At 44.1% G+C, this 14672-nt stretch overlaps 1 protein-coding gene across 1 annotated transcript in view; it reads left to right on the forward strand.

Moving 5' to 3' along the window:
• The first annotated feature begins 2454 nt into the window (after window positions 1-2454).
• The window catches only part of IGF2BP3 (insulin like growth factor 2 mRNA binding protein 3), a 110481-nt gene continuing 98263 nt past the window's right edge, over window positions 2455-14672 (forward strand). Inside the window, exons 1-3 of the mRNA XM_005518876.2 lie at window positions 2455-2774; window positions 3302-3523; window positions 4729-4789. Coding sequence (XP_005518933.1) covers window positions 3349-3523; window positions 4729-4789 — 236 coding nt within the window. The 5' untranslated portion in view covers window positions 2455-2774; window positions 3302-3348. The remainder of the gene's footprint in view (window positions 2775-3301; window positions 3524-4728; window positions 4790-14672) is intronic.

Here is a 14672-nt window from a genome sequence, read left to right on the forward strand (position 1 = left end):
GTATTTCAACTTCTTCTTGGCTTCTGTGGGCAATAAACACAAACAAATGAAATACAGAAAAAAAAATTAAATTTTTTAATAATGCCTTTTCTTACAGAGGTAAATCGAAAAATACATTAATATGTGGGAATGCTCTGTTGTGTGCTCACGCATTTGATTTGTGGCTGCCAAAATAAATTACATCTCAAATTTTAAAGCCATATTCCCTGTAACATTAACATTTGGGAGTGCCCAACTGGTCTGAACTATATTCATCTGTGCAGGAAAGTGGAGATTTGTCAGGCAACATGAACCAATTTTTGTTGTTGAATTGCCTTTTTTGGCATTCAAGGTTTGGAATTACTCTTGAAACCACTAAGCAACCCACACTTCTTAACAAACAAAGCTATACATTATTTAGATTTACAGAAAATATTTCAGCTTATTAGCAAGAGGTTTCAGAGCAGAAAAAAAAAGGGGGGGGGCTTGCTAATAAGTAAGGGTTCCACCCCCCCCCCGCAACCACTTGATTACAAAGCGGTTTATGATGTTGTTGGACAAGTGATCCATAGCGTTATGAACATTCAATCTTCACTTCTTAAAGAAATCTTCTAACAAAACAGATTTTTCAGACTAGAATATTAAATGGAGTACGTGCACCCTGTTTAGCAATTTAAGAGGAAATACCAGATAATGCTATAGACCAACCATGTAGAAATGAGCACATGCAGACTGCCTTATAGATGCAGTACAAATCAAATTTATGGAGAATGCAATTAATCTGCAGGAACGGTGACTAATTCCTTTCACAAGTTTAACTAAGAATTCAGCTGTTTGGAGGGGGCTGTTTTTAACTTAGATAAGCAAGTATATATTTTAAACAGGCTATACAGAGTGAGGTTATGAAATACAAATTCATTTAGGAAAGAATTCCACATCCAACAACAAAAAGTCACAAACAGGTTAAATCTCTAGGAAAAAAAAAAATCCCTCTATCCCCAAGTTAATTATTTGCTAATTTTCTACAAAATGGAAGTTGTGATTAAATTCTGATTAGTGAAACACAAAACACTCGATTTCCTCAATCACAACCTGACAGTTAAAAGTTCATTAAAATAACCCTGAGATTAAACAATGGGTTGAAATCACAAATATTAGGGTTTTGGTCAGCCAACCGCTTGGATGCACACAACAAAAGGGCCGTGTTTCCAACTTGCTGCAGCATTCCCCCAAGCCCCTGACAATTTCACAATGGTCTGGGGCTCCAGCCTCATGGTGAGCTATGTCTCCTTGCATCATCATACCAGCACAAGAGAAATCTTCAGCGGCTGACTCACCCCCTGAGCGCTGGGTACCACCACCACCATCGCCGAGCTGCGGCGGCCGCAGCGTGCATAACAAAAGCCTGACCCCAGCACGGCTTCCAAGGAGATTTAAACCACCCCTCTTTAATCGTACACTTATTAGAAGTTAGGCACAAAGCTAGGAAGCGTTCCTCTTTACTACAGATTTCCAGACATACTACAGGACATGTGGAAATCCAGTCACTGCTCACTAATAAAAGTATTTAACCATTTTCCATGGGTATACCTATTAAAACGTACCACAAGAAGCCTACCACGGAATAAATGAAACCTTCGGCTAAAGTGCGTTGAATTATTAAACAAAACCTACTAGATCGCTATATTAAACACAGTGCTGGCTTTCATTTCCGTATCCTTTCTTCATCTTCAGGCAACGTTTTGTTTGCACTGGAAAGGCTCCACACCCCCAAACCCCTCCCCCACAAGCCCACCATTGTATCTGTACGAATGTGGAGAATTATGAATGGTTCCTTAGACCGGGCAGGGGGAGGGGGGGAGGAAAAGAGGGGGGTCGCCAAATCCCTTTGTGTGCCGTTACCAGCCGAGGGCAACGGTGCCTTCGCGTTTCCCCCCACGCCGTCCACCATTGCCCAGATGGGCAGGGAGCGCGGCCCCCCGCCCCTCCCCGGGCCGGGCAGCTCCCTCGCCCCAGGACTCTCTTCTTCATCATCCCCCAACTCTCCTCCACCCCTTTGTCTTTTTTTTTTTTTCTTTTCCCTCTCCCCCTCTTTCTCCTTTCCGTAAGACTCAGCGCAAGGGGCACCGCGAGTAATGCGGGATCATTACCATATGGGGCTCCTCCGGGGCTAGAGGGACCCCCCGCCCCCGCCCCGCAGCCCCCCAGCACGCAGCCGCGGCTGCGCTGCGCGGGAGCGGATCCCGCTCTCTCCCCGGCCGCCTCCCCCCGCCATCGCACCCCCTCTTTTTCCTCTCCCTTTTCCTCCTCCCCCCAACCCATTCTGCCGGGGAGCGGGATCGCCCAGGCACGACCCCGATGAATAATCCCCACCGCCTGGCACGGCGGGGGAGGAGCGGGGCGGGGGGGCGGGCATTGCGGTGCCTTTTCCCCTCCCTCCCCGGGATCACACCCCGCTCACACGGGGGGAGGTGCGGCCGCCCAGCCGTTTTTGGGCGGAGGGGGCGCGCAGAGCGGACTCCCCCGGCGGAAGGGCAGAGGCGGCGCAGACCGGAGCCCACCCAACTCCGGTTTCCATTTCCCCCGCCCTCCGGCCCTCTCTAAACTTGTCCTGTCCTGTCCAGCCTCCCCCCACCCCTCTCCCCGTCCTTCACCCCAGCCATCCTCCTCCTCCTCCTCCTCCGTGAGTGTGTGTGCGCCCCATCCACTCGCTAATTGAAGAGCTGGGATTCCTCACGTGAGAAGTTGATTTGTAGTTTGAACACGTGGCTCATTCAAAAAGCCGGAATATTCAAGTAATTTTTTTTTTCTCTCTCTCTCTCTCCGTCCTTCCCTCCCCCCTCCCCTCTCTTTTTTTTTTTTTTTTTTTTTTTTTTTTTTTTAATACGGAGAGGCGGCGCCTGCATGCACGTAGTGTGACATTTTCATAGTCCGCCTGCTGCTGCCAAAGGGGCTTGGGGGCAAGACAAAAAAAGTAGTTTTTTTTTTCCCCTCCCCTCCTCCTTTTCCTCTTCTCAGCGCGCCATCCGCGGCCCCGGCGCTGGGTGTTTCCCCCGTGCCCCCCATGCGCCCGGGTAGCACGGCAGGCATTTAGGGCTCCCGTTTGGCCACGCTTTTTTTTTTTCTTTCTTCTTTTTTTTTTTTTTTTTTTTTTTTTTTTTCTTTTTTTTTACCCCTTGAGAGAGAGAGAGAGGGAGGGACACAAGCTGCAGATCTGATTTTTTTTTTTTCCCTCTCCCTGTCCTCTCTCTCTCTCTCGCTCTCTCCTTCCTCCATCGCATTTTGTTTTATTTCCCCCTTCCTCCCCACCTCCTCTCGCAAGACGAGGGTTGCAGCCCGCGGTGCGCGCCTCCCCGAGCCGCCAGGAAGATGAACAAGCTCTACATCGGCAACCTCGGCGAGAACGTCAGCCCTCTCGACCTGGAAAGTCTCTTTAAGGACTCCAAGATACCCTTCTCGGGCCAGTTCCTGGTGAAGACGGGGTACGCCTTCGTGGACTGCCCCGACGAGAGCTGGGCCATGAAGGCCATCGAGGCACTTTCAGGTGAGTGGCCCCCTCCACCACCCCCGCCCTCTCCCCGCAGCCCCGACGGCTCCCGCGGCCGCGGAGCGGCTGCAGCGCCGGCCTGGGCCGCGCCGCTGCCCTGAGGGGGGCCTGGGGGGGTCCCCGTTCCCTCCGCCCCCAGGTGAGGTGGGAACTGTTGTTTTCCAAGCGCGGCCGGAGCCGCCCGGCCTTGCCGTGAAGCCTTTGCGCGGGGCTTACGCGGCGGCGGCCCCCCGGGAGTGGCCGGGGAGGGGCGGGAGCCTGGGCCCAGGGACCCGCGGCGCGGCGGTTCCCATGTTTTTCCAAGCCCCGCGGCCAGCCCTGCCCGGCCGGGGGCCCTCGCTGCATTGGGGGGGAGGGGGGGCGGTGAGTGCAGTGAGGCGGAGGCGGGCTGCGGGCGCTGAGCCCTGAGCGGGGCAGCGGCTGCACACACCCACCCCGGGCACAGCTGGACCCCCCCGGAGCGGGCTGAGGCTCCCTTTGGCTTGGCTTAGGCCGCGGGGCTGGGGGCGAGCCGCCGAATTGTTCCAAACTTGGGAGGGGGAAGCCCTGCCTGCCCCCCCCCCCGCCCCTCTCTGCCCTGCTATTTATTTCGGTTTCTCTTCGCTGCTCTCACGCACCCATCACAGCCTCCAGCAGCGCCGGCTCCCGTCCCCGACATCCTGTTTTTGTGTGCTTAAAAAAAAAAAAAAATTTTTCGCGTGAAGCGGCTTTGCGGAGGTCTGCCGGGAGAGGCTGCCTCGGAGGAGATGGGCTCAGGTCTGCGGGGAGCGGCTGCCTCGGAGGAGATGGGCTCGGGCTGCGCTCCGCGCCTCCCTTCGGCTCCCTTCCCGCCCGCTTTCGCGCAGAAAATCGCCCCAAGTTGGCGGCGCGGGGGGTGGAGGAGCCCCCGCTCCCCCTCCCCGAGACGGGGCCCAGCCCGGCTCCCGCACACGACGTTTCGCGGGCTGTTTGCAGCGCGGGGCGGGGGAAGGGGCCCCGCGGGGGGCAGCGAGGCCCCCCCGCGGCAGCGGCGCGGCCCCGGGCGCCGGGCTGTGCCGCCTTCCCGGGGGCCGCGGCCCCGCTCCGCCGCTGCCCCGGCTGCCGATGAATGGGCTAACGTGTTGCGCTCTTGTTTCCTGCTTCGCACCCCTGCGAGCCCGCTCCTGGAGACGGGGACGCACAGCCGCGCTCGAATATTTTCCCCTTTCTGTTTATCTCGGCAGGTAAAGTGGAGCTGCATGGGAAACTCATAGAAGTTGAACATTCGGTCCCGAAAAGACAAAGGTAATTTATTTTTATCCACATCCCCCAGCCCACCCCCCCCCCCCCCTCGCTGCCCCGCACCGCCCCTTGCCCTTAGTTATCCAGTGAGAAGCAATTTGAAAAATGCTTAGGTTTGTGTTTCTCTTCCCTGTAGATAAATGGACCGCTTTCTTAAACCCACAGGCGTGCACTCAGTGCAGTCCGAGCGGTTTTCTACAATCACCCCATGTATTTCTAAGATAGTGTCTTGGCCAGGCAGCAGCAATTAGTTACTATTTAATTAATTTTTTTTTTTAAAAGGACCCTTTTCTATGGGAGAAACAAATTATTGTGGTCTGATGGCAAATGGTTGTGTAGATTTTAAAATTTAAAGTTCCATGAGAAGAGTTAAAATCTGTGTGCTAGCAGGAAATGAAATGTGGTGTTGTGCACTGTATAACGGGCAAGCACGTGAGCTCTGCTTCAGCAACAAAAAGCACCTTGTAAATATACTGGTGGTTATATATTTTTTTGATCCTGCCATGTTGGAGTCTGCAGCATTTTACAGACACATAGTAGAAGTCTCATCTGTATTTGAGAGGATTTTATCATCGCTATTTTGAGCTGGTCTATAGAAGCAGCAGGAGAAGGACTCCTTCCCAGTAAGGACAGGATTTATGGATCCTTAATTTCTAAACATACGCTTAATTTTTGCAAGGCAGTAATTTTGTTTGGCCTCATGTAAAGAAGCAATATTTGGAATTAAGCAGTAGTATTTTTATGCTGCCTATAGCAATTCAGTCTGCTTCTTTCACAAATATTTATATGATAGAAAACCTGGCATGCACTAGAGAGTAAAAAAAAAAAAAATAGATCAAACTTTCCACGTGCTTGTTCTTGCACTCCATTATTCAATCTGGGAAGTATGTCTGTCTGTGAAACTTTATTACAAGGGGCTTCTACTATTTCAGGATTATTTTTAAAATTACAGTCTTTTTAGGATAGTTGATTGGAAAGATGGTTTATCTGTCTCGATGGGCATTGTATCATGGTGTTTTGAGAATTAGAAGTTTGATCATCCGTTCAGTGCTAGAAGAAAGCTTCACTTGAGAAAGTTTGGAGGTTTTTTGCTTTAGTTAAGGGAAGGGGGATCCCCTCTCTGGACAAATTCATTACATGTGAATCTTTATATTTATTTGATACTTTTCATTGAAAATTAATATGGTGTATGTGCTCTTCTTTAATATGCAATGCGTATAGTTTTGAATTACAGTAGCCTATATTTCCTATATTTTCTATAGGAAAATACTGTTGTAGATGGAATATACTTTTAGATTTAAGAAGAAAATTCCATGGGACATATAAAAATTGGTGATTTCCTATTAGTCTAGTAAATAAATTTGCTGTTACTAATCTTAAGTTTGCACAAAGAGCATCCTATTTATGCTTTTGAAAAGGAATTCATTACACTCTTATAAAGGTAAATTTATAATCACTGGTGCTTCCCTAACTTTTTTTTTTCTTTTCAGTCATTGTTTAATGTGTTTTAAAGTATTTTTCTGTTCTTTCAGCTGCCAGCTGAAATGGTGTAAAAGTCCATTCTTTGTACTGGGTACCATATCATATTTGTGAATTAGCAATTATCAGAAACATTTATCTATCTGTAACTTGTTGAAAAGAATTCTGCACTGAACTTAAAGCACTTTTCTTGGCATGCAATGCCTGCATATAGGAATATGGAAAAAATTGTCAATGTAATTGTTTCAGCGTACCCGTATTGCTTCTCCCAAAGCCCTTATTTGTTAAAACACTGTTTCATCATGCATTATCATGTTGGAATGCATTAGATATAGTTCAGATTTATACTACTATTTAACAGAAAATTAAATTGTGTTTCTCATGGCTGTACTTCCTTCCCCTTTGTCTCCACTCCCCCTCTCCCGAAATCTAATATAGAGAGCCACTTAAAATTCATTCAGTGGCCTCCATATGTAATAGTGCCTCTCTTGTTCCTTGTATAGATGTCTAATTTTTTTTGGGGGGGGGGAGGTGGAGGGAAGGGGTAAAAAAGTTGGCGATTTTTTTTCCCTTGTTTTTCTAAGCATGGCTTACTAGGAGCATATTTAGAGTTGTTACATGTAAAAGCACAGTTTTCAAATGTTGAGTATTGTTGCTGGAAGTGGTTAAGGTGGTTTCAAAGTAACTTATTTGAAGTCTTTGTGTCTTTTTTGCACCAGGGAAAGGTGTAGGAGAGCTGGGGTGTGGCGGGGGGGCTGTTTCTCTCCAGGCCCACCCAGTGTGTTTGCACGCTGTAAGGCCGGGAAGCGCTTTCCAAAGAGCCCTGTGCTCTCCAGCGGGCGAGATACGGCTGGAGAAGTGACGCCATTTAAAAAAAAAAGAAAAAAAAAAAAAGAAAAAAGTGGATGTGTCAAGTCTGTCTTTCAGCATGAGTGTACAATTAATAGTTTGGTCAAATGATTACTTCATAAGAGCAAAAGTTGTTTTGTAGTGCAACAAAATTATTCAATACATTGTATTGACCTCTGCTGCTTTGAGGCTGCTTCATGGAGACTCCTGGCTCCCCTCCTCACAGCCTCTAAACATGATTTTTATGGGGGTTTCTGTTGTTTTTTTGGTTGTTTTGTTGTTTTTTATTTTTTTTAACCAGAGTGAATACATTATCATTCACAAAGGTAGTTTGTGTGTATCTTTCTCCAGAGACAGCTGAGGTGCACAGGAGGAAAGGGTAAGGGTTTGATAATCCATATCCTTGTCACATAAAGGAAGGTCAAGAGGTGGTGTCAGCTAGGGTTGCCATAAAGTTGAGCTGAATCTAGAGGACATGGAGAGTGCCTGGCTTGTTATTCAGGGCAAAATTCTTGGGCCCAGTAGTCACTGCATTCCAGCCCTTGCTGGATCTTCTGATTTGAAGTGGGCACCACACCCAGGTTTGCAAAATTGCCTTCCTACCTGCTGTGAAGGAAGTAAGGGGAGAGCCTGTGTGTGGCTTTCCCCCCCGCCCCCCACCGCCACTTCCCTGGAAGTATTTAAAAAACAGACAAGGAGATATGCTGTGGTTGAAAAAAGAGCCCTGGTCAAGGTTTTCTCGATGGAAGGGTGGGGAATTACTCTGGGGGAGGTGCAAAGCATTTAATAAGCTCAGGAGTAGATTCCTGACTTACTATTGAAATCTCAAGGGAATGCCAAAGGAATGCAGCATTTCTGCATTCAGACCCCTTGGTGTGGAAGAAGGCTATTGCAATATTTAAGGGTTTAGGTCACTTTATGCAAAAGTTAGAGGAGGCACTGTAGTGATTTTGACTGCGAGTCACGCTCTGCGAGGGAAGGCAGGGCGCCGTTAGTCACATCCACTACTTAGATGAATTTTCTCCTGACAAAGTGGGAGGAGGATGGTGGCTGCCCATGGCGTACGTGGAACTTGTGGTGCGAGGCTTTGGGTACTACCTCGCTGCAATCCAAGAGCAGCTGGTATCTCACAAGGCGATGTAGGCTGCAATCTGATTATTCAAATGGCCCTGATGTCACTTGTGCGTAATGAGGGGGGAGGGCAGGCGCTAACTCTGGGCACCTGGGGATGTGCCTGGCGCAGCCTCCCGGCCTGGCTTCCATGTCCAGGTGGGCTTCCCACCCAGACCTGATCCATTCTGCCTGCTCCTGGGGCCCTCGGGTACCTAAAATGCTCACAAGCACCTCAGCTGTGGTAACGACAAGGTGTTTTTTCCAATTGGAAGGTTAATTATTTTTTTTCCCCACCTCGAGGCCTCTTTGTTGAGAAAACAAATTTGCTCTGTCCCTTCTGGGGAATTTTTTTGGGAAGGGAGCAGGAGAAGTGGGTAACAGAGCTGCACCCTGTAAGTAATGCTGCTCTGCAGGGAGAGCAATGGCCTGCCAGCTGGTCTTCACCTCTGATGCTGAGGTGTCTGAAGGCTGATTTGGGGAAAACAGGCCCCAAGTACTCCTCATGCAACCACCTGTGTTCCACTGGTGACCATTAGATGGGAACTGGATTGTGTTGCTAATTTTCAGTATAATGAGGGTTTGTGTCCTGTGTGCCCAAGATGGTGGGAAATGGTTTTGTGAGGCTAAAGTATGCATGGTGGCTGCAATGGTCATAGTTATTAAAAAAAAAAAAAAATTAGTTGCATTGATTTTTAGTTTTGCTTCTGTAAATATAAATTAGGTAGAAATATGCTCCAAGAAGACATGTTAGAAAAGATGCCATTTCTTAGCTGTATTTGTTCTCTTTTCTGTTCTCTCTGCGCAAACTCGGAGTGTTTTTGAGAGTGAAGGGCCAAAACTTCACATAGTGATTTAAAGTTTTTATTCTGTTTCCACATTTGTTTTTGCAGATGTGAACAGATTTTTTTGTTTTAATCTTTGAAATTTTACAACTAGAGTGGAAACACCAGTTGTAACTATTCCTATACGGACAGTGAGATGTTATGACAAAACCCTATAATCTTCCCCAGCCATGCTAATTTATGTTGTGGAAAATTTAATTTTTATAGTTCCTCATACTGTTTGATCATTCATTTAAAAAAAAAAAAAATCCCTCCTTGCTGCAATTTTTAAAAATCAGCTGGAACACGTGAAACATAGCTGTAAATGTGTGTCTTGAAAGGTTGGTCCTGTTCTTGTTTTCCTAACTTTACAGAAGGTACCCTGAGAAATATACTTGTAGTGGACTTTAAATTGTGCATACATATGGTAAATTTTAAAGAGGTGGAATAAAAACTAATATTTTGGAAGTGTAATTCAAGGGTAGTAAAAATATGATCAGGAAATGTTTAAGATTTTTTTTTATTTCTCCATTTTTTTCCCTTCAAGCATGGGGTAATAATATTTTCCACATTTTTGAGACCTTGAAGGTGGTACTTTTGTAAAATGGGGCTGTGTTCATTTCAGTCGCTCTTTTAAGTGCAGAGCATAGGACTCTACAGTGCTGGAGTCCTTTTATGGCTGCTGGCTAGCTACTGGGTGGACTTCAAATGCTTAGTTTTGACCTGAAAAATTTTTAAATGGCCTGAGATTTACCTACCTAACAGAAAATGTGATGCTTCCCATAATGCCTGTGAGAGAGGGACCCAGACAGAATTAAAATACACCTAATACTTAGCCATGGACAGGGTTAGTCCTTCAGGGAACCTCATAAAAAAAGATTCTTTACTCCTTAAACCTGTTCCTCTCCTTAGGGCCATCTTATCTTTCAGTATTTTATTGCCCTGGGATTTTGGTAAAATACACATAGTGGCGTGGACCACTGCTGAAGACACTCTTCTGGTGGCTTCATCCTTGTGTGAGGCCAGTGAGATAGACACAGGACAATATTGATGTAAGACCTTTTTCCTTGTAATTTAAGACTAAAATTTTTTATTGTAATTTGATTATTCAGAACCATTAAATGGATGGAGAGCATGTACAAAAATGGAATGCTCTGTCATCCAAGTATGGATGACAACATCATGTTTGGTATATAGAGAGGGATGGATTAGAAAGTTTGACTAGGTTTGATACATTTAGCAATATCAAGGTGCTTTATGTAGCTCCAGAGTGCTTCAAGACCATTGTTTCGATGTACTTTTATTTTCACATGCAAAAGGTCTGTCTCCACATCAGTCCATTCTTCATCTCTAATGATGCAGCATGTAGAATTATGTAAAGTTATATGCTAATTACTGTTGAAAGCTAAGATAAAGCCATAACTTTCCCCTATTTTGTCTAGAAACATGATGGAATCAAAATACTTGAACATTATTTTATAGTTTTAGTCTGAGGCTTCCAAACTTTTTCCTTTATTTTGTTTTTCCCTGGGCATGTGAAGTGTAGGCACTTGAATGCCTTTTCACCCTGCATCTTTGCTGTCTGAGTGTTACCTCTGCCGTCCAAGTGATGAAAATATCTTGAATGTGCCGTTCAAAAATCTCTGTGTGTCTGTGTTTGGGAGTATGCTGGGGAGACCAGCTAGCCCAGTGCTTACTGGTGCTACCCAGCCTCTCTGGGCATGTCTGTCCATCTGGATACTTCAGTGACAGTTCTTCCTTGCCATCAACTGGAATATGTAATTTGGTTTTGAAAAATTTCTGTGTGGGAGCAAGAGCTCCTGTGTGTTTGTGGTAAGTATCAAAAAATTGTAATTTTGTATTACCTCCTGGTTTTGCTTCTTTCCAGATCTGCGATATTGGTTTGTCAGTGTGTTTTCAAATATTTAACAGAGAAGAAAATCTTGATATATGTCATGGGATACTTAGCAAATGAAGTGCACTACCTTAATATTGACCCTAGTAAACTTTAAAATACTCTATGTGTAATAGCAGTAAAAGAGTGGTGCCAAAAAAGGTGTTTTCCCATTTGTTTTTTCCTGCAAGGGCATTGACATTTCAGAATGAAAAATGATAATGTTAATTGTTATTTTGCCGACTTGTATTATCGTGACAGCTGGCACAAGAGGAACCTATAGTATAAAAGGTCTCCTGTTCAGCATAGCCTCAGCAGCCATGTGCTTCCCCTATAGCCTGCCTCTTCATAGTGCAGGGCAACCAGCATCCACTCAAACCGGCCCTTTGCAGATCTGAATGAATGGAAAACTGCTGCTAACATGCAAAAGGATGTATTCTGTGCTTTTTATCAGGTTAAAATTTGGATAAGAGCATGGATAATGAGTCAAAGAGGGATCCAGCTCTTCTTGGGTATGGGGACTAAGTACAGAAATTAAACTCTTGAAATGGAAGATCTTCAGCTGGGAAAAGGCTTCACTCCATTTTAAATTTTTTAGTGTCTTGATTATCTTGTGACTGTAGCCTCTGCATTATTTCTCACCAATCAGTAGTTTCAAAGAGAATGTGTATGTATATGTGTGTCTCTTGTGTGTGTGTATATATATATATATCCACATATGCATTTTAAAAGATTGTATTACCATAAAGTAATTTTCAGTTTGAGAAGGGACCAGCTAAAAATATCTGGAGAATTTATAAAAATAGTAAGGTTGGGTTTTTTTGGGGTTGTTTAGGTTTTTTTTGTGTTTTTTTTTTTTTCCTAGTACCAATACCCTTGAACACAACTGGAGCTGAATGTTCACTTTTGAAAGATTAACTTTCATGCTCAGCTGAACTTTAGGAATGTTATTTTAAAATATGTAGTCTACACCATGTGTCCAATACATTTTTCCTCTTTGAAAATAGCAGTGCTTTATTGTTCTGGTAAATTGGTTTTTAATTTTTAAATGCTAAATGTACAGGTTCTGTATGTTTTCCCTCAAAAATGGAATTCACTTCACCTTAATGGTGCCTTAAAAATTGTAGCACAGATATAAAAATTCCCAATAAAGGGAACTCTAGTGTGTGTGAACAAAAATTTCTATTGGAAAAAATAATAAGCTTAAGTTATTAGCTGGGTTTGCAGTTACTTATTTTCCTGAAATTTCATATTAAAGAGCAGAGATGGAGTAAAAAGCTTGTTGGGCATGGATTTGGAATTATTCATTAAATATCTAGCATGCAATGATCAAGGTTGGGCTCTAATTTTCCAGGAATAATCAGGGCAGGAGGGCTGTCTATGAGAAAGGGGAGGGGTGGGGGAATCCCTCCCTCGGGTGGGTTGTGCTGTGCAGGTGCTCCATGCAACTTTCATCCTAGGGCCTGGTCCTGCACTCTCTGCCCCTTCTCCCCTGCCATCATAGGGAATCACACAGGGGAGACTCCTGGAAACAGAATTGACAATATGTCTCTAGCTTGATAGGGAAAATGTATACACCTAACAAAGGCAAAAGACACCAGTTGTTTGTTTGTTTGTTTGTTTTTTTCAAAGCAGTTGTTTTTTTTTTTTTAAGTTACAAAACAGAAAATCCAGAAATTTCTTTTTGGTGATAGTATATTATTTGGTTTATACACAATGGGGAAATTCTTTGTGATGGTGGCTTCCTGGTATAGAAGAATATTTCAATTTTTCCTCCTACATCTAAAGTAAAAATTTCAAAGAAGAGTCTCTTTAGGACAGTGCTCAGAAAATATAATATGTGGGATGCTAGAGGAATTTAAGTAGTAGTTTAATCCATGACAAGAGGTTATATTTATAACATAATTAATATAATTTTTTAATATGAATTCTGATATACATGCTTTAAATTATTTTTTGGAGAAAGTTTGGTAGCAAACTTACACAGGCAACAGCTAGGGGGAAAAAACTGTCTATCTTGGACTATTACTTCTAATCAAGAAATAATTTTTTAAATGACTTTGCTAACTGTGTACCAGCTTGTACAAGCTCCCCTCACCACTGAACTACTGGTTTGTTAGAGTTATGTGCTGCTGTGCTGTAGAGAGCACAAGGGTCTTTCCTACCAAGGCAACAGGATTCCTGAATGAACCACATCTTTCTTTGTGGAAAACCAGTGCTCTGGTGTACAGAGGGAGCTATTCACCAGGGTCAAGACAGAGGGATTCGATGCTAAGTGTCTGTTAGCGGTATCGATCGCAGTGGGTGCTGGTGCTGATCAGCAGCACGAGCTCTCACACGGTGAGGTTTGTGTTAATAGGAGCTCAATTATTTGAGTTCTAGGTGGTGGTGGGCAGCAGCATAACTTGGTGTTATGCTAACCAAAAGTGTTAAAAACTGCTATTGCTAATCAGGAGGCACTGCTATTGACCCAAGAGAAATGCTGCAGTGTCTCAATACCTGTTATCTGATGATATAAATTTTCTACCTGCACAGAAACTTTTAACATAGGATGAGAAAGAAATGGGGAATGGATAGCTCTTATTGCTGTGTTCTTTTGTTTTTTTAAATACTGTGTAGTCATTACTAAACCTCTTTTCAGAGTTTAATTCTGGAACTCAGTAGGAGTGGTGTAAAATTGTTCTTGTACTGCTAATACTAGTTCATTTGAAGATGCATCAGAATGCTTATTCTGCTAAAATACTTGAATAAATAATCCACCCTCTGAAGCAACCAAACACCCCTCATTGTTGTAATAGTTAAAAAACAGGGGATCCTTTTTTTATTAAATGCTAAGACTTTTTCCTCAGTGATCATCTGAGTCCTTATAGCAAATGGTGAGTTCCTGTTCTATTTGATGCCTTGCTCCGGGTTGCTGTATTATTGTATTTATTTAAAGTGTATTATATACCTCTAACTAGAAATTGTCATTTTCTTCCTGTCATGTATTTAAGAGAGAATTTTTATAAATAATATAATTTCTACCTATTCTTCTGCACTGGCTACTCTTAAACAAGAAGTGATTGTTGACATGTAAATATGTCCCAAATTCTTCATTTAACGTAGAATGGTAGGCTTTAGATAAGTGGTGTACACACCCTTTGTACAACTGGACTTTATGGCAGTTGTTCAATTGAACTCAAAGCATGAGCAGAATTGTGCTTAACCTACTTATAGTTGAAGTTACCCATTTTTTTCTTGAAAGTAATCGTGGAAAAAGAGTTTGAAGACTTGCCATTAACCAAAGTCTTGAAACTATAAGGATTGCTCTACTTTTGTGCTTGACTAGCTTCACTAAAATCACAGAATTGCATTCACGGGCTGCGGTTGGATTTTGCCTGCCTCTGTGGCAAATAATAAGCTTAATGTATATTCCTTTTCTTCCTGGCCCCTGGGCTCATGTTACCTGACCCACACAGTTCACCCAGTATGGCTGTTACTGGTTTTGCATGCACGAGGTTCAGCATCTTAAGGTGAAACAGAGATTTCTGTTCAGATCCAGCACCACACATGTGGTTGTGTCAGTCTCCCACTGCATAGCTGTGCTGTGTTTTGTGCTGGAATGCTTCAAAAAATGGTTTTTCAAATGAAAGTTGAAGTTCATCTTAACTTTTTAAGCTAGAGACTGCTGGTGGAAATCACATGTGATTTTGTATTCCAGAAATCTCCTCTTTGACATAGTTCTCACTTG

The sequence above is a fragment of the Pseudopodoces humilis genome, chromosome 1 (assembly GCF_049639895.1).
Source record: "Pseudopodoces humilis isolate 2021_Gansu_Grassland_sample_001 chromosome 1, ASM4963989v1, whole genome shotgun sequence".
NCBI lineage: Eukaryota > Metazoa > Chordata > Aves > Passeriformes > Paridae > Pseudopodoces > Pseudopodoces humilis.